The 26,441-nt window shown below is 45.5% G+C and overlaps 1 protein-coding gene across 5 annotated transcripts in view; it reads right to left on the bottom strand.

Annotated features, from left to right (window-relative positions):
• Positions 1–26,441, bottom strand: part of LOC119970583 (isocitrate dehydrogenase [NADP], mitochondrial-like) — an 81,016-nt gene that overhangs the window by 7,602 nt on the left and 46,973 nt on the right. For all 5 annotated transcript variants that reach the window (XM_038805424.1, XM_038805426.1, XM_038805429.1 and 2 more), the window contains 4 exons: positions 23,799–23,942; positions 21,996–22,132; positions 10,649–10,800; positions 1,056–1,168 (listed from right to left, as the gene is read on the bottom strand). In XM_038805424.1, the coding sequence (XP_038661352.1) occupies positions 1,056–1,168; positions 10,649–10,800; positions 21,996–22,132; positions 23,799–23,942 (546 nt within the window). The remainder of the gene's footprint in view (positions 1–1,055; positions 1,169–10,648; positions 10,801–21,995; positions 22,133–23,798; positions 23,943–26,441) is intronic.

The raw sequence follows: 26,441 nt of genomic DNA, 5'->3' as shown, positions 1-26,441 counted from the left end.
AGTACGTCCTTTCTCAGGTAAGGAGACCAAAACTGAACACAATAGTCCAGTTGTAGCCTCACTAACACCGTATACAATTGCAGCATAACCTCCCTAGTCTTAAACTCCATCCCTCTAGCAATGAAGGACAAAATTCCATTTGCCTTCTTAATCACCTGTTAACCAACTTTTTGCGACTCATGCACGAGCACACCCAGGTCTCTGCACAGCAGCATGTTTTAATATTTTATCATTTAAATAATAATCCATTTTGCTATTATTCCTACCAAAATGTATAACCTCACATTTGTCAACATTATATTCCATCTGCCAGACCCGAGCCCATTCACTTAACCTATCCAAATCCCTCTGCAGACTTCCAGTATCCTCTGCACTTTTTGCTTTACCACTCATCTTAGTGTCATCTGCAAACTTGGACACATTGCCCTTGGGCCCCAACTCCAAATCATCTATGTAAATTGTGAACAATTGTGGGCCCAACACTGATCCCTGAGGGACACCACTGGCTACTGATTGCCAACCAGAGAAACACCCATTAATCCCTACTCTTTGCTTCCTATTAATTAACCAATCCTCTATCCATGCTACTATTTTACCCTTAATGCCGTGCATCTTTATCTTATGCAGCAACCTTTTGTGTGGCACTTTGTCAAAGGTTTTCTGGAAATCCAGATATACCACATCCATTGGCTCCCCGTTATCTACTACACTGGTAATGTCCTCAAAACATTCCACTAAATTAGTTAGGCAGGACCTGCCCTTTATGAACCCATGCTGCGTCTGCCCAATGGGACAATTTCCATCCAGATGCCTCGCTATTTCTTCCTTGATGATAGATTCCAGCATCTTCCCTACTACCGAAATTAAGCTCACTGGCCTATAATTACCCGCTTTCTGCCTACCTCCTTTTTTAAACAGTGGTGTTTAAAGAAGTGCATATAGTACAGAAGTGCCTCCTTCTGTACTATAGGAATTCTATGTTTCTATATTTCAACTGTCAGGGAAAACAAATAGATAAGACATTCCATACTGTATTATTTCCTTGGAATACCAACCTTCTGGTGTTCTCTGAAATGGCGAGTTACGGTTCCATGGGCCGCCTCAGCTTCGATCGTTTTCCCATCTGGACAAATCAGTACTGATGTCATCAACCCAAGAGAACCAAAACCTGCAGACAAACAATGTCAGTGTGACTAAACTAGACAAAGCATTAGTCGACACAACCAAGTTATTAGTGGGCTTCTCCCCAAAACAACCTCAAAATATCTTTTTGTCAACATAAAATAAAAAGCATTTTCATGCACTCCGCCAAACACTTGCTTCAGAAAAACATCTACCAATTCAAAAATGTGTGGTAATTCTGTTTCTATTCCTTTTTGAGCCATTTCATGTTCAATAAATATTACTTCTGCAGAAAGGAAACACGCCATTTCAAGCGATTGATTGCTGTAAATGTTCATCTGGTTCATGAATGTCCTTCAGAGACAGAAATCTCTCATCCTTATCTGGTCTAGTCTACATATGGCTCCAGATCTACCCCAATATGGTCAACTCTTAACTGCCCTCTGAAGTAGCCTAGCAAGCCATCAGGGATGGCTAACAAATGCTTGCCAATTACGCCACATCGCATGAAAGAATAGAGTCAGAAGAAGAATAGAAATCCTCTTCCCTGACAATGGGTGGAGAAGGCCAGCCTGTGTACCAAATGAAGTCGGCATGGCTGGAGACAGCAGAGGCAGTGAGCAAGAGTATGAAGCCCGCAACTCATCTTCAGTGCCATAAAATATTTGATGACCTCATTAGTGGATGGCACAGTGGCATAGTGGTTAGCACAAAATGTCAGGGACCCAGGTTCAATTCCAACCTTGTGTTGGAAGGGAGGGGCAGGACTAGCAGCTCAATGTTCCGGGGTACAGATGCTATAGGAAAGATAGAACAGGAGGTAAGAGAGGAGGGGGGAGTTACATTTTGATTAGGGAGACTATCACGGCAATACTGGGAGGGGATATATCCGAGGGTTCGGCCACTGAGTCTATATGGGTAGAACTAAAAATAAGAAGGGAGAGATCGCTTTGATAAGATTGTACTACAGGCCCCCAAATAGTCGGCGGGAAATTGAGGAGCAAATATGTAAGGAGATTACAGATAGCTGCCGGAAAAATAGGATGGTAACAGTTAGGGACTTTAACTTTCCAAATATTGACTGGAACAGCCATAGCATTAGGGGCTTGGATAGAGAAAAATCTGTTGAGTGCATTCAGAAAGAATTCCTCATTCAGTATGTGGATGGAGAGGACTTCCGGCGGCGGAGGGGAGCGGTCGCATACAGAGGAGTATCGGGGGGGGGGGGGGGGGGGGGGGGGGGATCCCTCCCCGGATCCCTCCCGCTCCCGCACAGCAGAACGCGGGCGGCCTGAGGCAAAGCAGGGTCTGAGCAAGGACCCCCCCCCCCCCCCCCCCCCCCCCCCCCCCCGGCAACCACCACGAGACAGGCAGCGACGGAACAAAGGGGGACTCCCGGCCCAAGAAGCCTTTCTCTCTCTCTCCCTGGTCCCAGGTGAGTGAGGAGGAGGGGGGGGAAGGAAAAAAAAAGAGAAAACGAAAACTCCCTCTTTCTGAGGGTGGGAAAAAGGAGGGGGGGGGGGGAAAGAGAAAAAAAATAGAAAAAACAAAAGAAAAGAGAAGACTTAGAAAAAGAAAACTGTTAAAGGGACAGAACACACCCTCTCTCCTTCCACGCTTCTCAAAAAAGAAAACCAAACTTAGCCGAAAAGAGTCGGCTCAGAAGGGAGGGGGGATAAGAGAAAAAGAGGGGAAGGGGGTAGGAATAAGGGGGAATGGGAAAAATTCCCCCTTTTTCCCTGAAGTAGCCTAGCAAGCCATCAGGGATGGCTAACAAATGCTTGCCAATTACTCCACATCCCATGATGCCAGAAGGGAGCCAAAGCAGAGGGAGAAAGGGCACCAAGTGCAAACGACGCAATACACAAGCCCACTCAGACGAGCTAATGGGCACACAAAGCGGCGGAATAGAAGCATCGCCGCAACTAATAGAACTGGGCAGACAGGAGCTTCTACCCCCTGGGCCAGCGGGGAACTGGAAGGCAGCCTTTGCCGAGGCGCTGAGGGAACACCAGCAAGAAAGCAAGGCAGGGACCAAAGCAGACATAGAGGCTGCAGTACAGACATCAATGGCCAAGGCCCTGGCGGAGGTGCAGCTCGCCCTGGGCAGAGCAGAGAAGAAACTGGAAGCCCAGGAGGAGCAGCTTCATTAACTTCATTAACCCAACCAGGTAGAACCACGCATGGTCCTCCTTCCCCGATGACTGAACTTGCCTGCAGATGTGGCAGCCTTCGGCAGGATCATCGAGGGCCCCAAAAGGCTCGCACTACAGGCAATCTCGTGTGTCTGAGCTGAGGAAGAAGCAACCTACCTACATCTTAGCAGAAACCACAGCGGGAGCGATAGAAAGTGGAAGAAGAAAACAAGGGGATTTGCTTGGATGTTTATTCCAATCATAATGTAGCAATAATGATCTTTATTTCAATGAATGGATAATTATGTGTACTTCTCATTCTCCTACTTGTACGTTGTTGAATCCCCTTTCACCCTGGACTGTAGCCTTCAGGTGAATGGTCTGATTAGCCTTTCGGAGGTGGAAGGAGGATGAGTGTGATAATAATAAAATAATAATAATAATCATCGCTTATTGTCACAAGTAGGTTTCAAATGAAGCTACGTGAAAAACCCCTAGTCGCCACATTCCGGTGCCTGTTCAGGGAGGCCGGTACAGGAATTGAAGCCGTGCTGCTGCCTTGTTTTGCATTACAAGCCAGCTGTTTAGCCCACTGTGTTAAATCAGCCCCTACTGGTTGTCTGATGGAATGAGATTGGTGAGGGGGCTTCGGAGGTGGGGATGGGGACAGGCAGTGAAGCGTGCATGGCTGAGATTATTGTGGGTTTCTCTGGCAGCCCAACGTGCTGCTGTAGGAGCCATGGGAATATCGGATTCCTCCACCTTCTCAGAGGCCCAGGCCCCTTATCCAGGGATGGCTGACAACAGAGGTTGAGATGGACATGAGCAAACTCCAAGCCACTTGAAAGTAACTCGACAATGTTGCACTTTACCCTCAAAGTAGTGATTTCAGGCTGACACAAGTAATCCTTTCACTGTGGCTGAGTACTAGTTGGTGGGTTTCAATCTTTGAAGCCTTCCCAGCACATCCATTTCTGTAGTCAATCTGTCTCCATCATGCTCTCAATTCCTGGTGGGATTCGGAAAGGTTATGGAACCTATGTGCTAAGTCTCAGTTAATTGAGACTGTGACTAGTTTTGATTAGTTTATATCATATAGTTAATTATATTTGCTTCCTGACAGTTGGGTGGGAATTCCCTGCTCATCACCGAACCAGCGGAAATCCGGAAGTGGGCGGGATGATGGCTGGTTCCCAACCCTATGTCCCTTTTTGGAGGTGTCACTGAAGCTCACGCCTGTGCCCGCATCCCCTTGCCCAATCAAATTCCACCTTGTGGGTGTGCAACGGCTGAATCTTTAGTCAAACTCCGGAGACTCAGTGCAGGATCTAACTTTAATAACTAGTTAAAGTAGGCACAAGCATGCATGCTTTCAGCGCTGCATTTTCAGCTCCCAAGCTTGTGCATTGTAGGGTGGAGTGCAGTGAACCAGCCACATACCCAATTTCATGCTCCACATTCAACACCAGCGAAAACCCCTCATTGCCAGAAAAGCTGCATAACCGTTAATCTCAGCACTACTTGGTATAATATTGCTCGGGTCTGGCATGCACTCGATGGGTCAAATGGTCTCTTTTTACGGCTTACTGATTCTAGAGGCTGGATTTTATGCCCAGCTGCCACTGACATTTTTGAAGGAAAGGGGCCTTGCAAAATAAAACCAATCTGCTGCCAGCCCTTGGACTTATTGAGGCCCTTAAGGGGCTAATTAATGGCCGGACTTCATTCTGCTTCTGCCACTATATTACGTGTGGTAGAAGGTGGAGGCAAATCAGATGACCCACTGTATGGGCAGCTGTCAGGCAGGAAAGGGGACACCCTCCTTTGGCAATGTGCCCTGTGCCCACCATTCCCCCTGGAAAATCCAGTCCTGTGATATTATGAACACAATAATCTGCACCAGCGGCCTGTCTTTGGCTCATGAGAAGCATCTCAAATTAGACTCACATCACATTTCTCACTTCCCTTACCAATCATCCTGTGGCTTTCAGGAGATGGTATATTATACAGAACGAGGGCACATTTTGCACTTTGTTTCACTAACCAATGAATCAGATTGGGACTGAATGCATACTACACCCATCTATATCAGTCAAAGCTAGATTTGATTCTGGATCCCAAACCAGCTTTTTAAAAAAAAATTTGTCCATGGGATGTGGGTGTCGCTGGATGAACCAGCATTTATTGCCTGAGGGCATTTAAGAGTCAACCACATTGCTGTGTATCTGGAGTCACATGTAGGCCAGATGAGGTGAGGAAAACAGATTTCCTTCCCTAAAGGTTTAGTGAACCAGATGGGATTTTTACGACAATCGACAATGTTTTCATGCTCGTCATTAGGTTTTTAATTCCAGATTTTTATTGAATTCAAATTTTACCATCTGCCATGGTGGGATTCGTACCCTAGTTCCCATTATTACCCTGGGTCTCTGGATTACTCGTCCAGCGACAATGCCATTACTTCACTCCCTTAAGTTTCCCCTACAATGAGCTGAATATCTTATCCAAAGGTCCAGTACCAGTGGCCAGATACTATCATTACATGACGATCTAACCTTATTGATAGAAAGAATGCTTTCCATAATAACATTTATTTATTCGGTTCTGAACGCTTATTGACTTCCATTTGCCCGTATTACTGCTTTCTCCCTTTCTCTGTCTCCCTTGCACCTCACTCCTTTCAATAACTGTGAGGAAAGCCTGCTCAGCAACAAGTGACCAATTGAGACAATGAAAGGTATTGACGTGGAGTGGATGCTTCCTCTTGTGGGGCAATCTAGAACGAGAGGTCATAGTTTTAAGATGAGGGGTGGCAGATTTAAAACCGAGACGAGGAGAAATTACTTCTCTCAAAGGGTCTTAAATCAGTGGAATTCATACCCCAGAGTGTGGTGGATGCTGGGACAGTGAGTAAATCTGAGGAGGAGATAGACAGATTTTTAATTAGCAATGGGTGACAGGTTATGGAGAACGGGCAGGAAAGTGGACTTGCGGCCAAGAAGAGATTAGCCATGATCCTATTGAATGGCATGCGGCTCAAGGGGCTGAATGGCCTCCTCCTAGTTTTTATGTTCTAACTGCCAATCTTATACCCATCCTCTTCAAAGCCTTTGGCCTTTACTTGTAGCAAGAGCTTTGGCTTTGCCATCTGAAAATCTTCATAGGGCAGATATTTGTAACATTTGCTGAGAATAGTATCTAACGTCATAAACTTGTAAGTCCATAACAAAGCAGAAAAGGCAAACTGCACATAGCTCCATAAATATCAGTTGTGGGTAGGGGGAGGATGAAATTCAGTTTGGTCTAATTACTTATGAAAAACAATTGTATTTAGTGTCAACAGCTTCTCAAAACTAAGGTTCCTATTCATATCCACACATACAGAAGTAACACTATTTTCGCTTAAGGGATCTTTATAATATTTTCACTTCTTCATGAAAGTAACTTCCTTTCACGTGAAATGGCCGAGCCCGCTTGCTCATCCCTGTTGATAAATAACTAGTTTAAGAGAGATCAACAGCCACACAAGGTTTTTAAACCCACTGGGAGATGAAGGCAGCATGAACCAGAACAATTTGCATTTACAGAAGGGCCTTTAATACAAAAAGCAAAAATCACTAGGCAGATGAAAACAGACACTGAGCCGCAGGTGATTAGGAAGTGAAGATAAATCAGAGTGATGAGCTTCGAAAGGTGTAGTGGGGAGTGCAGAGCTGAAGAGATTTAGGAATCAACTTTAACATTTCAGGATTGAGACTCTGCCACCGAAGGGGAGAAATGATACACAGAAAGCAGGGGCGAGATTCTCTAATCCCGATGCAGAGTGTCCATGACGTCGTAAATGCCGTTGCGTTTTATGACGGCGTGAACGGGCCAACCCGACGACTAATTCTGGCCCCGACGGGGCCAGCACGGCACTGGAGCTGTTCATGCCGCTCCAGCTGCCGATCCAGGCGCGAACTGGGCGCCGCGGGATCTGCGCATGCGCAGTGGTGCCGGTGCCAACGCGCGCATGCGGTGGCTTCCTTCAACGTGCCGGTCCTGACGCAACATGGCGCAGGACTACAGGGGCCGGTGCGGAAGAAATGAGGCCCCCAGCCAGAGAGGCTGGTCCGCCGATTGCCGATCGCGGGCCAGGCCACATCGGAGGCCCCCCCCCACCCCCGGTTCAGACCCCCCCTTTCCCCCTCACAGGCCGCTCCCGACCCTTCCACGCCGAGTTCCGCCGGCTGAGAGCAGGTGTCGGCGGCGCTGGCGGGATTCGCCGTTTTTACGACGGCCGCTCAGTCCATCCCGGGCCGAGAATCGGCAGCCAGGCCCCAACCGGTGCGGCGCCAACCAAGCCGGCGCCAATGGCGCCGATTCTCCGCTCTACGTAGCATGGAGTGGCGTGGAGCGATTCATGCCAGTCACGGGGATTCTCCGGCCCGGCCCCCAGTTGAGAGAATCCCACCCCAGGTGTCAAAGGAGTGCCATGTTCAGGAGAGGTTAGAAGGCTGGAGGAGATTGTAGACATACACTGGGGTTAGGCCATTCAGATTTCTGAAGTACAAGGATTTTCAACTTGAATGTACTGGGGATGAGATATGAAGAAATGATAGACCAACAAGAACAATACATAACATAAGGAACAGGCAGAGTTTTAGACAGGTTCATGGATTCATAGAATCCCTACAGTGCACAAGGCTATTCAGCCCATCGAGTCTGCACCGACCTTCTGAAAGTGCACTCTAACCTCAACCCACTCCCCGCAGTATCCCCGTAGCCCCACCTAACCTATGGGTCCATTTTTAACATGACGAATCCACCTAACCTGCATATCTTTAGATTGTGGGAGGAAACCGGAGCACCAGGAGTAAATCCACGCAGACAAGGGGAGAATGTGCAAACTCCACACAGACCCAAGGCCAGGATTGAACCCGGGTTCCTGGCACTGTGAGGCAGCAGTGCTAACCAATGTGCCACTGTGTGTTGTTACTTTGGGTGAAGAAGATTACAGAAGTTCATGCCTGATGTCTATAATGACATACGTAAGAGTTTCAGCTGCAAAGGGACTGAGGTAAGGGCAGAGGTGGGCAATGTTGTAGAGGTTTAAATAATCCCACTTGCTGATGGATATTATAAGCAAAATACACTGGGTGCTGGAAAAACCGAAATAAAATCGGAAAATGTTTGAAAAACCCAGCAGGTCTGGCAGTATCAGTGGAGTGAAGAGCTCTGAATAAGAGTCGATGAACTTGGCCTCCCTGATGATGAGTTGGAGGAAGATGCTACTCCTCCAGGACGTAATGTCAAATAAGCAGTCGTTTCACCTGGAGGCAATTGAGTGTCTGAGAAAAGTAATAGAGAGCTACAGTTAAGCATCATCAGACCCACCTGTGCCAAAGGGTGTTGTCACCAGTGGAAGATTGATAAAGTGGAGGACACAACAGGGGACTCAACATCTCAGAAGGTGTGTAGAAAAGATGAAAGACCATTGCTGTGGATGCAAAGGTTGCTTTGGGACAGATAGGAATAGAATACTGCCAGGGAAGTGCCATAAAGTTAAACAAAAAGATGAGAGGCCTTTAAGGTGAATGACATGGGTCGCCATATCAAACACTGTGGGAAGAGAGAGGCAAAGAGGTAAAATAATGAATGACAAAGGTCACTTTAAGTGGGGCAATTCTGATAAAATGGGGCAATAATATTTTGTACAGCTCAATACGATCAACTAAATTTAGTAATACATAATGCAGAAAAATGCCAAACGACATGAAACATTAATAACACAAGCCAGAGCGTGTAACAAATGTAAGGACTGGCTAATATTTCAAGTGGAAACCTTGGGTCGGGAGTTGTGATGGAGGACTGAAACATTGGCTGGGATTTTATCAGCTGCCTGAATGTGTGGGAAAGCTCGTAAAATAGCAGCGGAAGAAGAGTCTGTTTGTGTGTGTGAGTGTGTGTGAGATAGTGGGGGGGGGGGGGGGGGCACGCTATGTTTTCTTGCCACCAAGGAATGTTCACAAAGGCAGAAATTTCTAAAGGCTTGGCCATCCCCTGACTGAAGGTGGGCAGCCAAGTTATTGAATTAACTGGCTAACTTACGCCCATTTTACGACCTTGCCAGCATTTTACCAGCAGCAGACCATGCTGCCGCCACAATGAGGTGGCAAGGTACCTCCAGGAACAAATATGCTGCAGATAACCAAATAAAGCTCAACATTTGATTGCTGATTCATAATTATAACAGCTCGGGAAACTAATTTTATTTATAGATGAAATGGAGTCGCTGCCAAGTTAGACTGGTGATTTTTGCTCTTGGCTATAGAAGGGGAAGCAGTCAGTTTGAGTGAAATCTGACATGGGAAGCAGGTAAACAGGAGAAATAGTGGGTGGTTCCGTGGCTGGCAGCGTAAGCCCCCCCCCGCCGGCAAACTAAACCCCCCCCCCCCCCCCGCGGGTTTCCGGGTGGTTTCAATGGGAAATCTCATTGACAAGCGGTGAGAAGAGACAACCCCGCCGCCAGCGAATGAAGCGCCACCGAGAAACACGCGGCTGGGGGCCTGGAGAATCCCGCCCCACAGCGGGGAGAGAGGATTCTGCCCAGAGCTTCGGGCATAAGTGCAGCAGTTCAGAGCCTTATAGGTGTTAGCTGTACAAAAGTAAGATAATTCTGAAAATACAGGTAATAATATGAGAGTTAGCACGTCAAGCTTATTAGTTTCTTTATCGGTGAAAATAAGGCGAAGTTGAAAGGCATTATTGGCTTTAGGCTTTAACGGCGTGTGTTGACGTGGTGTCAAATAAGGTACAGAAGCATTTTCTCACCAAGTGTTTGCTTGGCTCCTCTGTAGAATGATTGAAAGATACAATAATCTAATTCAGGTCACAAGAGGGAACACTTCTGTTACACTCCAGATTATCCGTCCTTACAGCAACAACTTGCATTTATGTACCATCTTCAATGCAGCAAAGCATACCATATCACTTCACAATAGTGTATCAAACAAAATCTGACATCAAGTAACAAAGGAAATATTAGGAGAGCCTGGTCTTGTAGGTAGTTTTTAAGGAATGTCGCAAAGGAGAAACAACTCCCATCAGAAGTAATAAGGCACTTAGACCATTTACAGCAGCAAATGATGCTACTAGAACCAAGAATGTATCTACACCTTGATTTACAGTTTTATACAGATAACCACATATCTATCTATTTATCAGCATACTATTCACAATGCATTTAAGCAAACCCCTTATTTTAATACATTATTGCTCTTTACTGCAGATGTTCTTATGTACACAGCAGCCAGTTACAAATAAAAGTATTTTAGCAAAAGTTTTCTGGATAAGCAGTAGCTTTCAGAAGCTAAGGCGAAAATTAATTGTCGCCTCTTAAATGAAGGTACCTTGTGCCAGGATGTCAGATTGAACATCCCCATCATAGTTCTTACATGCCCAAACAAAGCCTCCTGAGGACTTCAACATCTGAGCCACCATATCATCAATTAACCGATGTTCATACCAGATGCCCAGCTTCTCAAACGCTGTTTTGTAATTTCTGTTAGGAGCAAAAAGACGAAGCAATGAACAATGAGATGCAGGTATCAATCGTTATTAACTGCAGATCTTTCACCATGTAACCAATGACAGCCCAATCCAAGTAAGAACTTGTTTCTCTATAGTAAAATTCAGTTCAGTTCAGTGAAAATGCTATGACATCAGTTGGGAGCTCTGTTGGCTGGAAAGCTGGTTTCGTGATGCAGAGAGAGGCCAACAGCACGGGTTCAATTCCTATACCAGCTGAGGTTATTCATGAAGGCCCTGCCTTCTCAACCTTGCCCCTCGCCTGAGATGTGGTGATCCTCAGGTTAAAATCACCACCAGTCAGCTCTCCCCCTCAAAGGGGAAAGCAGCCAATGGTCATCTGGGACTATGGCAACTTTACTTTTTAATGTCAGTCTACGCTGAGCTAGGAATATAATTGCACAGCAGTGACCTGGTAAAATAAAGCTGGTTCAGTATCTACCTTTGGGACCCACACTGGAGATAGCTCTGCTAAATCATTTGATATGGTTTCTCTACACTGTGGGAGGCTTGTCTATGAATCACTCAAGCACTTAAACAATGGAGTTTTTGTAGTTAAATCGCAGGCTCCGATTGCAACATATAACTGACAACAAAATTTGTACTTCTTATTCAATGGTAAAGGCTCCAGATAGCTAGCGTTAAATTATTGGTTTCAGGAACAGTAAGGATTTTCACACAAGGTTGCCTAGCACGACCCCTGCTGGAGACCTTGTGCCTGCAGAACCAAACTGTCAGCATGGTACAAATGTTCATCACTATGAAATAACCATTGCTGAAAGCAAGAGAAAAAGAACAGAATTACAAAATGGATCATTGATGATTAATTATGTTTCCACTGTTATAAGCAGTTATCAATTTCTGATGAATCACCATATGGAAACTGAGAGTTATTTACTGAGTGATAACAGGGACCTTTCATTGCCATCTGGATCACTGGGTTGACAAGCAATTTAAAAAATTGATTCGGGGTAATGTGCCACTTCAATGATGGCTGAATTCTTGATAAAGTCAAACATCTCCATTATAATTTAAGTGCGAGAGTGAGCGATTTACCCCATGAAGCATTTACCACCAGTCAATATGGAGGGGGTGGCACGGTGGCACAGTGGCTAACGCTGTCTCACAGTGCCAGGAATTTGGCCTTGGTTGATTGTGTGGAGTTTGCACTTTCTCCCTGTGTCTGCATGGGTTTCCTCCGGATGCTCCGGTTTCCTCCCACAGTCCAAAGAGTACAGGTTAGGTGAATTGGCCACGCTAAGTTGCCCCAAAGTGTCCAGGATGTGCGTGTTAGGTTATGGGGTTACAGAGATGGGGTGGCATGGACAGGGGAGTGGACCTTTGGAGGATCAGTGCAGACTCGATGGGCCAAACAGCATCCTTCTGCGCTGGAGTGATTCTATGTTGAGATCATAGCTGATTTATGACGTAACCCCATATCCTCGAATATCTTTGGTGAACAAAAGTTAATCAATCTCAAACTAAATATATGAACAAAGGTACGAGGCCCTTGAGCCCACTCCGCCATTCAATAAGATCATGGCTGATCTGATAATCTATCCCCATTTGCCGTACAAATATTCAAAAGCTCTGCATCCCCCCACCATTTCAGGAAGAAAGTTCCAAATACTCCTGACCCTCAAAGAAGAAAATGGTTTCATCTCTGTTCAAATGAACGACCTGTTATTTTTAAACTGTGCCTTCCTCGTTCAAGATTCTCCCACAAGACAAAACATTCTCTCCACTTGCTGATGACACCACCGTAGTGGGTCGGATTTCAAACAATGACGAGACAGAGTACAGGAATGAGATGGAGAATCTGGTGAACTGGTGCGACGACAATAATCTCTCCCTCAATGTCAATGAAACGAAGGAGATTATCATCGACTCTAGGAAGCATAGTGGAGTACATGCCCCTGTCTACATCAATGGGAACGAAGTAGAAAGGGTCGAGAGCTTCAGGTTTTTAAGGTGTACAGATCACCAGCAGCCTGTCCTGGTCCCCCCATGCCAACACTATAGTTAAGAAAGCCCACCAAAGACTCTACTTTCTCAGAAGACTAAGGAAATTTGGCATGTCAGTGACGACCCTCACCAACTTCTCCAGATGCACCAGATAAAGCATTCTTTCTGGTTGTATCACAGCTTGGTATGGAGCCTGCTCTACCCAAGACCGCAGGAAACTACAAAAGGTTGTGAATGTAGCCCAGTCCATCACGCAAACCAGCCTCCCATCCATTGACTATATCTATAATTCCCGCTGCCTCAGAAAGGCAACCAGCATAATTAAGGACCCCACGCACCCCGGGCATACTCTCTTCCACCACCTTCCGTCAGGAAAAAGATCCCAAAGTTTGAGGTCACGTACCAACCGACTCAAGACCAGCTTCTTCCCTACTGCCATGAGACTTTTGAATGGACCTACCTCGTATTAAGTTGATCTTTTCTCTACACCTTGCTATAACTATAACATTATATTCTGCAGTCTCTCCTTCCTTCCTTATGTACGGTATGCATTGTTTGTACAGCATGCAAGAAACAATACTTTTCACTGTATATTAATACATGTGACAATAATAAATCAAATCAAATTTCCACCCCTCAAGACCCTCAGAATCTGTATGTTTCAATCAAGTCACCTCTTACTCTTCTAAACTCCAGTGATACAACCTAGCCTGTCCAACCTTTTCCCAGAAGACAGCCCGCCCATTCCAGGTATTAGTCTAGTAAACCTCCTCTGAACCAATTCCAAATTAACTGAACCAGCATCAACTGCTGGTTAAAGAAGAGAAATCCAAACTGCTATTATGCTTTCCATGATCTGATAGCCTGTTGACACTCTTATACTCAAGGCTCACGTGAATAAATACTACATTTGGTTGAGCTGCTAAGCTTTTCACACAATTGGGCAAAATTCAACTAAATGGGAACAAGTCCCATAGCAAGTGCACTTAGCTGCATGTTTCCCAGCACTCGCAGCGTGAGAAACACATGCCTTAACATCGGCACTTGCATTAAATAAGGGGCCTCAGTGGGGAACGCGCGGCCGAGGCACACATAGCCCCGTCTTCTACACCGAGAAAGGCGTCCTGATCATCGAAGCCGCCATGCGACCCCCTATCTCCCCCAAGCCCCATGCACTATGGGAGGGTCCCCGCACTCCCCCAACACTTGCGCAGGGCACCCTTGACTTGATCGCCAGCATAGAAAAAATGCCAGCATGGCACACTAGCAGTGCCAACCTGGCACCCTGGAAGTCCCCTGCTAGATGGCAGTGCCACTGGGCATCTCAGCATCACCAGGCTGGTACTCAGGTGGCACTGTCGGGGTGCCAGGCTGGCAGTGCCAGCACCCTTCCCAAAGGACAAGAACCCGAGGACCTCCAGCCCCCTGGGAAACCCCCACAAGTGTTGTTCTGTCTGGTTCCCGTTTGGAGGGGACCAGTGCTGAACGCCATTCGCCTAACATCTCTGAGGTGACGGAGGTAGATCCCAACCCATTAGGAAACTGCATACTAGCTGTCTCGCTCCAATATGCAGATTTGCTAAAAAGTGATCCCGCCCATAATGGGCAGGATTTACATCGCAATGTCTCGCGAGATCGCGGGACCAGGGTCTCCCGGCTTTTATCGGCAACGTTGCACCGCAGCGAGCTGCTTTTCGGGCGCAGTGAGGCTGTTGGATTGCGCCCATTATGTTATAAGGTTTCTTTTCTGACTGAGCTTAAGTTGTTCAACAGACGTCTAAAACGCAGTGTAGCTTTTGCAAGAAACAAAGGGGAAAAGTTCAAAAAATTCAGCATACTGAGAAGTCATTTTCAAGTCATGCAAAACGCAGAAAGTACAGAGAATGGTTAAAAAGGAAATATGAGGGGCAAAGACCGGAAATGAGAAGATGACTTTAAAACAGAACACTAAAGTCTATTAGAAACATGTCAGGAGTAAAAGTCAAAATAATAGTCCAAAGGAAGGGTGAGGTCGATTCAGGAATGAAAAGGAAATCGTGTTTTGGCTAAGGTACTAAATGAGCACTTTCCATCTGATTCTACAGAAAATAATTTGGCTAATATCACAGTAAAGGAGACGGGAGTAGAGCAATTGGATAGGATAAAAACAAAGGGCTTAAAATGTTGGCAGTGCACAACAGAGCAAAGTCACCAGATCTGGAAGGGATGCATCATGGATTGTTGAGTGAAGTGAGGGTTAGAAGTGATGGAAGCCCTGTTCCATCCTCTTGGACATAACCATAGTGCCAAAGGGCTGAATGCAAGAATCCTGGAATATCACTACATCAGGTTTTCTTGCTCATGAATGAAAACTAAAATAAATATTATGACTGATTAACATGATCATACTGAACCTTAAACTGAACCATATTTTTAATCCTGTTTGTGATATGCTCTGTGTAAAAGCAGTTAGGAGATGATTTGATGATTCCTGTCTTCATTGCTAGAGGGATGGAGTCTAAGACTAGGGAGGTTATGTTGCAATTGTATAAGATGTTAGTGAGGCCACACCTGGAGTATTGTGTTCAGTTTTGGTCTCCTTACCTGAGAAAGGACGTACTGGCCCTGGAGGGTGTGCAGAGGAGATTCACTAGGTTAATCTCAGAGCTAAAGGGGTTGGATTACGAGGAGAGGTTGAGTAGACTGGGACTATACTCGTTGGAATTTAGAAGGATGAGGGGGGATCTTATAGAAACATATAAAATTATGAAGGGATGGGATAGATGCGGGCAGGTTGTTTCCACTGGCGGGTGAAAGCAGAACTAGGGGGCATAGCCTCAAAATAAGGGGAAGTAAATTTAGGACTGAGTTTAGGAGGAACTTCTTCACCCAAAGAATTGTGAATCTATGGAATTCCTTGCCCAGCGCAGCAGTTGGGGCTCCTTTATTACATGTTTTTAAGATAAAGATAGATAGTTTTTTGAAGAATAAAGGGATTAAGGGTTACGGTGTTCAGGCCAGAAAGTGGAGCTGAGTCCACAAAAGATCAGCCATGATCTCATTGAATGGCAGAGCAGGCTTGAGGGGCCATATGGTCTACTCCTGCTCCTAGTTCTTATGTTCTTATGTTTTATCGATCTGAAAGGTGGAAAAGAGGACACATGGCGAAAAGACAAGCTTCAGCAGAAAGCTCGCCGGATATGAAAACAAACAGCTTGCTGTGTGGAAAATAAAAGATAGGTGTTCCCAGGGGCCCGATGCAGCTCAAACTGAGGGTGCCAAAGCCACAATTTGGCCAGGCACTAGCATTGATATGATTGTGAGCTGACAGGTGTCACAGAGCACGGGGAGCTGGAGTGTTTTGACCTGGTGTGAGTGGGCAGATGGTTCAATGACATCTTTTGAAATTGGGCCATTTAAATAATATTGGGATAATAATTGGGTTAAATCTGTCTCCACAGACTTAACTATGAAAAGAACGCATGAAAAGGGCATCCCTGGGCAGGGAGAAAGTGATAGCCAGCCAGAGGGGGTGTGGGGTTACATTGCCGATGACCCCCACAGAAGAACAGGGCTGGCAGAGTGACCATGGAGTGATTACATGGGGAGGCAATGGTGTAGTGCAGGGGTGGGCAAACTACGGCCCGCGGGCCGCATGCGGCCCGCCAAAGGTATTTCTGCGGCCCACCAAGTCATTAAAAAAAAAAAAAAAATTTTTTTTTTTAAAACAATTTTTTTTTTTTTTTTTTTAAATTTTTTTTTAAAGGTTAATGGGTGGGGGGGGGCTGTTGGGTTACTTACTGGTATAGGGTGGATACGTTGACTTGAGTAGGGTGATCATTGCTTGCCACAACGTCGAGGGCCGAAGGGCCTGTTCTGTGCTGTACTGTTCTATGTTCTATATGAGGCGCCCACAATCATAACCGGGTGAAGTAATTATTTTACTTAATATACTATGCGGCCCTTTGTGAATTGTGAATTTCTGAATGCGGCCCTTGCACGGAAAAGTTTGCCCACCCCTGGTGTAGTGGGATTGTCACGGAACTAGTAATCCAGAGAAACAGGATATTGCTCTGTGCTGCAGGTTCAAATCTCACCACAGCAGATGGGATGGTGAAATTTGAATTCAATAAACATCTAAAATTAAAAGTCTAATGATGACCATGAAACCATTGTTGATTGTCGTAATAACCCATTTGGTTCACTAATGCCTCTTTAGAAAGGAAATCTGACCTACATGTAACTCCAAATCCACAGCAATGTGGTGTTACTCTTAGTTGCCTGAGGCCTAGCAAGCCTCTCAGTTCAAGGGATGGGCAATAAATGCTGGCCCAGCCAGTGACACGCACATCCCATAAATTATTTTTTTTTAAATCACACTTTTACCTGAAGTGTAATGGTGGGCAGCACAGTGGCAAGCACTGCTGCCTCACACTGCCAGGGACTCAGGCTTAAATCCAGCCTTGGGTGACTATCTGGGTGGAGTTTGCACATTCTCCCCATGTCTGAATGGGTTTTCTCTGGGTGCAATGGTTCCTCCCACAGTCCAAAGATGTGCAGGTTAGATGAGGTTGCGAGGATGGGATGGGGGAGAAGGCCTAGGTAGAGTGCTCTTTTGATGGGTCAGTGAAGATTCAATGGGCCGAATGGCCTCTTTCTGCTCTGTAGGGATTCTATGAGAGTCAATGAATTGGATATTGATATTACTGCTCAGATATTAGCACTCTGTACTTCCCAAAATCCTACCATTCATTGTGTGTTCCTTTGCCTTGTTAGTCCTCCCAAAATGCATCACCTCACACTTTTCAGGGTTAAATTCAATTTGCCACTGTTCTATCCAACTAACCAGCCTGTCTATATCACCCTGTAATCTAAGGCTTTCCTCCTTGCTAATCACCATACCACCAATTTTTGTGTCATCTGCAAACCTACTGATCGTACCACCCACATTCCTATCTAGATCATTAATTACACTACAAACAGCAAGAGACCCAGCATCGATCCCTGTTGTACACCACTGGACCCAGGCTTCTAGCCACAAAAACAACTTACAACCAATACCTTCTGCCTCATACCGCTATGTCAATTTTGGATCCAATTTGCCAAATTGCTCTGGAACTCTTCGGCTTTACCTTCTTGATCAGTCTCCAGTGCGGGACCTTGTCAATAGCCTTATTGAATTCCATGTAGACTACAGCAACTGCACTGCCCTTATCTGCACACCTAGTTGAAATTCAGATGCCAAATATATGCGTATTCTGCAAGATTGTTGATATATTCTTGTGCATCATAAACCAGCTGTCCAGCCAACTGAGCTAAACGTTGCCAACAGTGCGGGTTCAATTTCTGTACCAGCTGAGGCTATTCAACCTCGCCCCTCGTCGGAGGTGTGGTGATCTTCAGGTCAAATCACCACCAGTCCTGTGTGGAGTTTGCACATTCTCCCCATGTTTGTGTGGGTTTCGCCCCCACAACCCAAAGATGTGCAGGGTAGGTTGATTGGCCACGCTAAATTGCCCCTTAATTGGAAAAAATGAATTGGGTACACTAAATTTAGAAAATAAAAAAATAAAAAATCACCACCAGTCAGTTCTCCCCCTCAAAAGGGGAACGACGCCTATGGTCATCTGGGACTATGGCAACTTTATGTGTTATTATATTCTTGTAATTGCTGTTGTTCTCCTTAGCAACTGGTGTTATTTGCAAATTCTGAAAGTGTGCTTCTGATTAGTTACTTTATATGGAGAGACGACAGAAGCTGGGATTGTTTTCCTTTGAGAAGTAAAGGAAAAGTTAATGGAGGTGCGTGAAATAGTATATGGGGAGATGAGGGGGGGGACTATTCCCAAAGGAGAGAGGGTTGGTAACTGAAGACAGACATTTCATAATATTTCCAAGTTCTGTGCCATCCAAATTTTGAAATTGTGTTTGGTACACCAAGGTCTTGGTCATTAATCCATATCAAGAAAAGCAGTGGTTCTTTTAGAATCCTGGGGAAACCCACTGTTCATTGCCATGGATTGGCTAACTATATTCACTAACTTGGCTAATAACATTCTGGCATGGATAAAGGATTGGATAACTAATAGGAAGCAGTGAGTAGTGATAAGACCATAAGACATAGGAGCAGAATTAGACCACTTGGCCCATCAAGTCTGCTTCGCCATTCAATAATGGATTAGAGGATACTTCTCAGGTTAGAGGGCAGTATCCAGTATCCCGTGGAGTGCCACAGGGATCAGTGCTGGGATCACAGCTCTTCACAATATATATTAATGATTTGGAGGAAAGAACAGAGTGTACTGTGGTCAAATTTGAGGATAATACAAAGTTGGGTGAATGGCAGGTTGTAAGAAGGATAGAAAAAGTTTACAGAGAAATACTGACAAGGTTAACTGAGTGGGCAGAAAATTAGCAAATAGAATTCAATGTGGGAAAATGAGAAAGTGTTCATTTTGGGAGAAAAAATGCAAAGGTGAATTGTTATCTAAATGGAGAGAGACTGCAGAAAGTTGTAGCACAAGGAACTTGGGATCCTTCTTCGTGAAACACAGAAAGTTAGCTTACAGGTGCATTAGGTAATAAGGAAGGCAAATGGAATGATGCCTTCAAAGGGGCTGGAGTATAAAAGAGGTGTTGCTGCAACTGTACAAGTTATTAGTGAGGGACATTTGGAATGCTGAGTACAGTTTTGGTCCCCTTATTTAAAAGAAGATATATTACCATTAGAGGCAGTGCAGAAGAGGTTTACTAGGATGATCCCAGGTGTGGATCAGCTGCCATACAAGGAAAGATTAAACAGGTTGGGTCTGTATTCCTTGAAGTTCAGAGGAATGAGAGGTGATATGATTGAAGCTTGTTAGGGGGTTAAACAGGGTAAATGTTAAGAGGATGTTTCTACTTCTGGGTGATTGTAGGACAAGAGGGCATAGTCGCATGGCGTACTCATTTAATAGGATTTGAGGAAAAATATCTTCTCTCAAAGAGTGGTGAATCTTTGGAATTCGTTACCCCAGGAAGCTGTGGAGGCCGAGTCTTCAACATTTTTAAGGCTGAGATCGATAGGTTTTTAATCAGTCGGGGATTTAAGGGTTACTGAGATATGGCAAGAAAATGAACTTTTTGAGCGGTAGATCAGCCATGATCTTATTGAATGGTGGCTTAGGCTTGGTTCAGGCTTGATTTCTTCAATTAATCCACATTTAGCAGGGCAGAACTGGTTTAGGGGCTGGTTTAGCATACTGGGCTAAATCGCTGGCTTTTAAAGCAGACCAAGGCAGGCCAGCAGCACGGGTCAATTCCCGTACCAGCCTCCCCGAACAGGCGCCGGAATGTGGCGACTAGGGGCTTTTCACAGTAACTTCATTGAATAAGTGATTTTCATTTTTCATTTCATTTTCAACTTGAGTATTGCTGAAATAAAGAGACTTAGTATCAGACAGCGATTTAACGGAAGTGTCATTTGTGGTGGGTTTGACTGAGAGTTTACCGCCGGTGCGTTTCCCACTGCTATCTAACGACACTTAGGGCGTGATCAAACGGCCATTCTGTGCCCGAAAAGCAGCTTGCTGCGGCGCAGCATGGTCGATAGAAGCCGGGGGACCCTGCTCCTGGGATCTATCCGGCCCGCAACGCCTCACAAAATCTACCGTGGTCCCATGAGACATCGCAATATCAATCTCGCTATTTGTGGGCAGGATCACTTTTTAGCAAATCTGCATATCAAAGCGAGACAGCTAGTCCCAAAGCATTGGGATCTATTCCTTTCTTCTCTGAGACCTCGGGTGAGCGCCGTTCAGTACTGGTCTCCACAAACCAGACAGAATGGCACTCGTGGGGTGTCCTGGGGATTGGAGGCCCCAGGTACATGCCCTTTGGGCAGGGTGATACCTGGCATTTATGGTGCCACCCAGGCACCAGTGCCCAGCACCCTGGCAGTGCCACCTGGGGGTGCTATCTTTGCACTGCCATGGTACTAGGTTGGCACTGCGAAGGTGCCAAGCTGGTATTTTGTGCGCGGTGGCGATCGGGCCAGGGTTGCCCTGTGTGGGTATTGGGGGGCACGGGGTCGGGGACCCTTCCATAGTCCGTTGGTGCTTGGCGGTAGTTTGGGGGTCGCTTCGAGGTTCCCGAGATCAGGACGCCAGTTTAATAATGGTGTTCTGATCTCTCACGACACTGAGGAGTTCCGTAGAGCTGAGATCCTCAGTGCACAAAAGGGGCTATGTGCGGCATCGTCCGCGCATTCCCCTGCTGAGGCTCCCCATATAACCCGGTGCCATTTAACAGCGTTGTGTTTCTCTGCACTGTGAGCACCAGGAAGCACGCGGCTAAACATTCTCACTATAGGTATTTGTCCCCATTTAGTTAACCCTGCCCTTAGTTGGTTTTTTTGGGCCTTGGGGAGTTTCTCACCGGTTTAGCCCAAATTATTTTCATCACTGTGGCCCCCTTGGGCCCCGACTCTGGCATCCCGGTACCCTTGCACTGCCATCCTGGCAGTGCTCCTGCTAGCTTGGCAGTGCCACCAGGGCACTTTGCCAGTGCCAGAGGGGATGGCCAGGGGACCACCCTACACTATCCCTGGCCACCCAGGGACCACCGATGGGCTGGGAGATGCCCCGGGTGCCATTCTGCCTGGTCCACATGTGTGTGGACGAGTACTGAACTGCGGCCGGCTGGGGAGGCCGGTAAGATCGAGGGAGACCGGTAGAAACTGAGTAAGCAGGTTTAAGGCCTACTTACTCGAAAGCGGCGTGGTCCCACCCATTGTGGGCAGGTTCCTGATTCTGAAACCTCGCGGAACTTGGATAGATCCCGTAAGGTGGCATGGCTGTCTGGAAGCCCACGGGAGGCTTCACCCGGGATCTACCGGCCATGTCATGCTCCCATTGGGACACAACGTGGTCAGTAGATCGCGCCATAATAACTACGTTTTTCATCTTACACTTGCTCTCACCAGGATAGCTCTAAGAAAATACCAACAGTAAAGGGAACAATGAGACGGATGCGCTGATTGGTTGGTAAATGGACTCTGGTTGCTCGCATTGCCACGGGGAGTGCAGCAGGGGACAGGCAAATCACAGGTTTTTTGTTCAAATTCAAATCAGCTTCTGGATTGTTCCATGTTCTTTTCCATATTTAATCTAAAGTATAATCAACAACTTTAGCTAGCTAGGTTGCACCATAAGATTTAATTCATCATGATTAAAGAGAAAAACTTACAGCTCAAAAATATCCTGGAATATGTCCTTAAATCGTCCATCATAAGCCTTCATAATGGTGTTTTTGGTGCTCATATAAAGGGGCCATTTTTTAGTTAGGGCATACTGAAAGCAGCTGTGTGCAAACCCTGTAATAGACTATGTATTTAAAAAAGCAGGTCAAAGACTATTCATAATGTAAGATTGTTAAAATCATCTGACAAAATAAACAAGGTTAGTAATATTGGTCCAATGTTCTATATCGAATCTTCCATGTGCTTCAAACTAATATTGGGATGGAATTTAACGGTCACAGTAGTGGGCCTGTTCATCAGCAAGAGAGATGGTGGTAACTCCACCATGGCCATTCCTGACAACGTTTCTTTCCCCCATCCCCTCCCCCAACTGATTTAGCACCAATCAGGCACTTACCTGGTTGGCCTTGGGGTCCTTGAATGCTCAGGACAGAAGAGGCCAGCAGCTCTCTAGCGCCAGCAGTATCCCTGGGAGCAGGATCACTGCCAGTATTGCAGGAAGCCTAGGCTGTAGTATTGGCAGCAGAGCCTGGAGTGAAGGTAACCAGGCGAGATCGACAGTTCCAGTCAAGAAGGTTCAAAATTTGTGCAAAGGGCATTTATTTGTGTTTTTAGATTACCTTTTGTGCTCACCTTGGTGGGAGTATCATTGGAGTTTAACTGTGGCACCCTGTATCAGCAGGATGTCATCTATCATATGGCCGGGTACAAAGTAACACTCTGTCCGTGGTCTTCCAATGTCATGTCTTTTTGTTTGCTTCAGAGAAACACCCACTTTTTCACTGAGGTGAACAGGCTTATTTTCCACACCAGCCAACCTTCTGGATAATATGCACCAAATTGTGTTGTGTCTATGAAGAATTGGGTTCTTAAGATTATCTAAAGACTGCATTCCTCATGGAAACCATACTGCTTTATGCAGGAGAAAAAATTGTTTCCATGTGACTGGACTGGATATGAACCTAAGTGTCAGAGGTAAAGCAAACATGTGGGGCAATCCATTGTGCCAACTAGCCGTGCATGCTTGTAAAATCAAAAATATATGTAATAGTATTTTATATGCAGATTGTGGATTATATTGTTAATAATAGACAGTAAAGCTAGTAGTATTTTAAAATAGATCTTTCTTGAATATTTAACTGTGAAAAGTAGGGTATATTATTATTATTAAAAAAGTGTACCATTCTCATGCCTGATAACATTGTTTTGTGATTACCTTTAAACTAGGCAGAGCCTGAACTTCTGTGGGATGAAGTCAAGAGTGGGATTGCCACTCTGCTCCCAGGTTCTTATCTGACAATCCAGCAGCTCCATTCATGCCCAACCTTCTAACTCAGGCCAAGCAAGAGCGGTCAAGTGCAGCTCATTGCTGCGGCCTTCAGGGGAGGGCTGGAGAGTCAGAGGACCAGCTGCCATAAGCAGCTAAATGTCAAGATCCAGCTATATTCAGAAGCCAGGAAGAAGGTAAGTTTGTAAAGTTGGGGGTTGGTCAGCTGGCAGGGGGTGGTTCACAGAATCAGTGAGTGGATGGGAGCCAGATGATCAGTTGGCCAGTGGTCAGTAAGGAGCTCCTGTGAGGGAGGAGGAGGAGGGGGGGGGGGGGGGGGACCGAGGAAGGTACTTGCTATATATATTACACAACACAAGCCAAAGGAAAATACTTTGAAAATGAATGATAAAACACAGAAATGACAACGTGCAAGATGGGTAAATGTTCACAAATATTAACAAATACTCAACAAAATTTAAACTTAAGCCACACTAAATTCCGATAATCACAAGTGCCTTACCTCATCTGTATTGTACATTCCCATTCCTACCCCTCCACCAGGGAAGTCAAACACATTCCATTCCAGGGATTTACTCCCATCCTTGGGTATGAAGACAAGTTTAAAATTACCAGGCTGGTCCATGACAAAATCTATGGCTCGATACTGGAATACAAATAGTTGTTACATATTAGAGATTCACATTTTTAAAAAACAAGTGTAAAAATACACTTCAATTTAATGGTCTCTACTTGTCTCCCGTGCCTGCTGTGTCTTTTTGTCCCTGCATCAGATTCATTTAATTTTTATACTTTTTAATCACATACAGAAGTCGTTGATTTCATCAGTTATTCACTGCTGTTGTGATGGCTTGGTTCAGTTCTCTGCTACTGTATGGTGTCGCTAATAAACTGCTATTTGACTAGTTTTGTTTCTGTAGAGAAAATTACACACTTGAAAATTAAAATCGCTTGTCACAAGTAGGCTTCAAATGAAGTTACTGTGAAAAGCCTCCAGTCGCCACATTCCGGCGCCTGTTCGGGGAGGCTGGTACGGGAATTGAACCGTGCTGCTGGCCTGCCTTGGTCTGCTTTAAAAGCCAGCGATTTAGCCCTGTGCTAAACCAGCCCCTTATGGGAAAATACAGATCCAGTAGCGCATCTTTAGTATTTCATCTTGTGTATTTTTTAAAACATAAGAATAAAATGGGTTCATTTATTTTATAAAACTCAATGTTCTTTGGCGACAACAAGATCCCTTTAATCAAACTCATGTGGAGCAACACAGGGGGCTGGATTTTCATGGTTGTCTGGGAGACTAAGTAGAGGCGAGAAATTGGTGTCCGAGACTGGATTCGGAGATTCCCGACTCCATTTCATGGGGAGGAAGTGGCGTAGTGGTATTGTCGTTGTACTAGACCCAGGACCATGCTCTGAATTCAATAAAAATAAAATCTGGAAATAAAAGTCTACTGATGACTATAAAACCATCGTCGATAGCTGTAAAAACCCATCTGGTTTACTAATGTCCTTTTGGGAACGAAATCTGTCACACTTACCTGGTCTGCTCTACGTGTGACTCTAGAGCCACAGCAATGGGGTTGACTCTTTAATGCCCTCCGGGATGGGCAATAATGCTGGCCCAGCTAGCGTTGCCCACATCCCATGAACAAAACAAAACAACAAAACAATTCCCAGGGTTTCTAATTGTCAGGAGTGCCTTTTAAGCATGTGGGCTGGTTTGGATTGACAGTCTGCACCCTGCATTCCTGACCTGGCTGGCTCCATTAGGCATGCCCTAGGCTTCTGCAATTTGCATGCCGTCGGCCAGCTTTTCAGAGAATCGTGGTTCACGGTACCCCAGAGTGGTGTCGTGAACATAGCCTGCATGAGGCAACCTTTTGAAAAGTAACTTCAAAAGATGTTAGTGTATGCCCCCCACCTCACCCACCCTCCTGCCTCCCATGCCAAGCTATGGCATTTTCATGCTTATTCACCCACTATACACTGTATGAAACCAATGGACCCTTTCGTGACAATAGAAAGTGTATAAAAAAAGCTTGAAATTAATTTTCTGCTTTCTTTAAATAAATCTTCTTTTTACTGCAAGCCAATAAAAGTGTCAATCATCGAGACCCTTTAACTCCAATGGGTGTCTGGCTCTCAGTCAAACCTTATTATGTATTCTTGGCTGACACCCCAGAAATCTATTAGAGTATTGGAACACTTGAGCCCAAGGGAAAACATTGCTCAACAGCTCTGGTTCTCTGACCTCTTCTATCAATTGCATAATGTTTATTTACAGAAGGTAAAGAGATGTCAAGTGCTCAACTAGTTGAAATCCAAGAAGAAAACAACACTGACATTGCTCGTGGAAGATCAGTATGCCGATGACATTGCCATCTCCACTCTCGCAGAAGAGAATCTCTAAATCATGCTTGACACCTTCACGGAAACATATCGAAGAATCGGGTCTCAGCCTGAACCTCAAGAAGTCCTTTACCAACCTACCCCAGGGCAAGATCCGGTCTCTCCCTCCATCAAATTCAATGGAGAAACTCTACTAAATGTGAAATGTTTCCCATATCCGGGAAGCCACCTCCCTCTAAGGCGGATATCGATGCGGAGATCCAACATGGTATCCAATCCGCAAGCACCTGCTTTGGATGCCCAAGGATGAAGGTCTTTGCCAACCGCGACATCCATGCTGACCAAGATCCTCATGTACAAGGCAGTCATCCCAACTCTTCCATAAAGCCCAGCCATGCCATAGGTTGGCAGAGTACCAACTGCCAAAGCAAATCTTCTTTGCCAAGCTCAAGGAAGACTATGAACCAGAGGACAAAGGATGCGCTTCAAAGGCACACTGAAGAATGATCTCAAGAAATGTAACACAGATGTCAATGCCTGGCTCAGACCTATTTGAAGGAGCCTCCTATTGAAGGGGCACAATTCCTCAAGGACAGCTGACGGCAAAAAGGAGGCCTGGAAAAGGAGCCTGAGAAAGGAAGACCAGCAATCTAGAGACAAAGGACTTCTCCAGGAAACACGTGCCAAATGTGCGACTGAAGACGTAGCTCTAGGATCGGGCACATCAGCCTGCAAGGACCCACAGAACCCATGACCAGTAATATATAGTTTATTAGATGGTCAATCGTACTAGTTA

This window comes from Scyliorhinus canicula, chromosome 8 (genome assembly GCF_902713615.1).
Source record: "Scyliorhinus canicula chromosome 8, sScyCan1.1, whole genome shotgun sequence".
Taxonomy (NCBI): domain Eukaryota; kingdom Metazoa; phylum Chordata; class Chondrichthyes; order Carcharhiniformes; family Scyliorhinidae; genus Scyliorhinus; species Scyliorhinus canicula.
The sequence above is the reverse complement of the archived record's forward strand: the minus strand, read 5'-3'. Positions and strand labels throughout refer to the sequence as shown.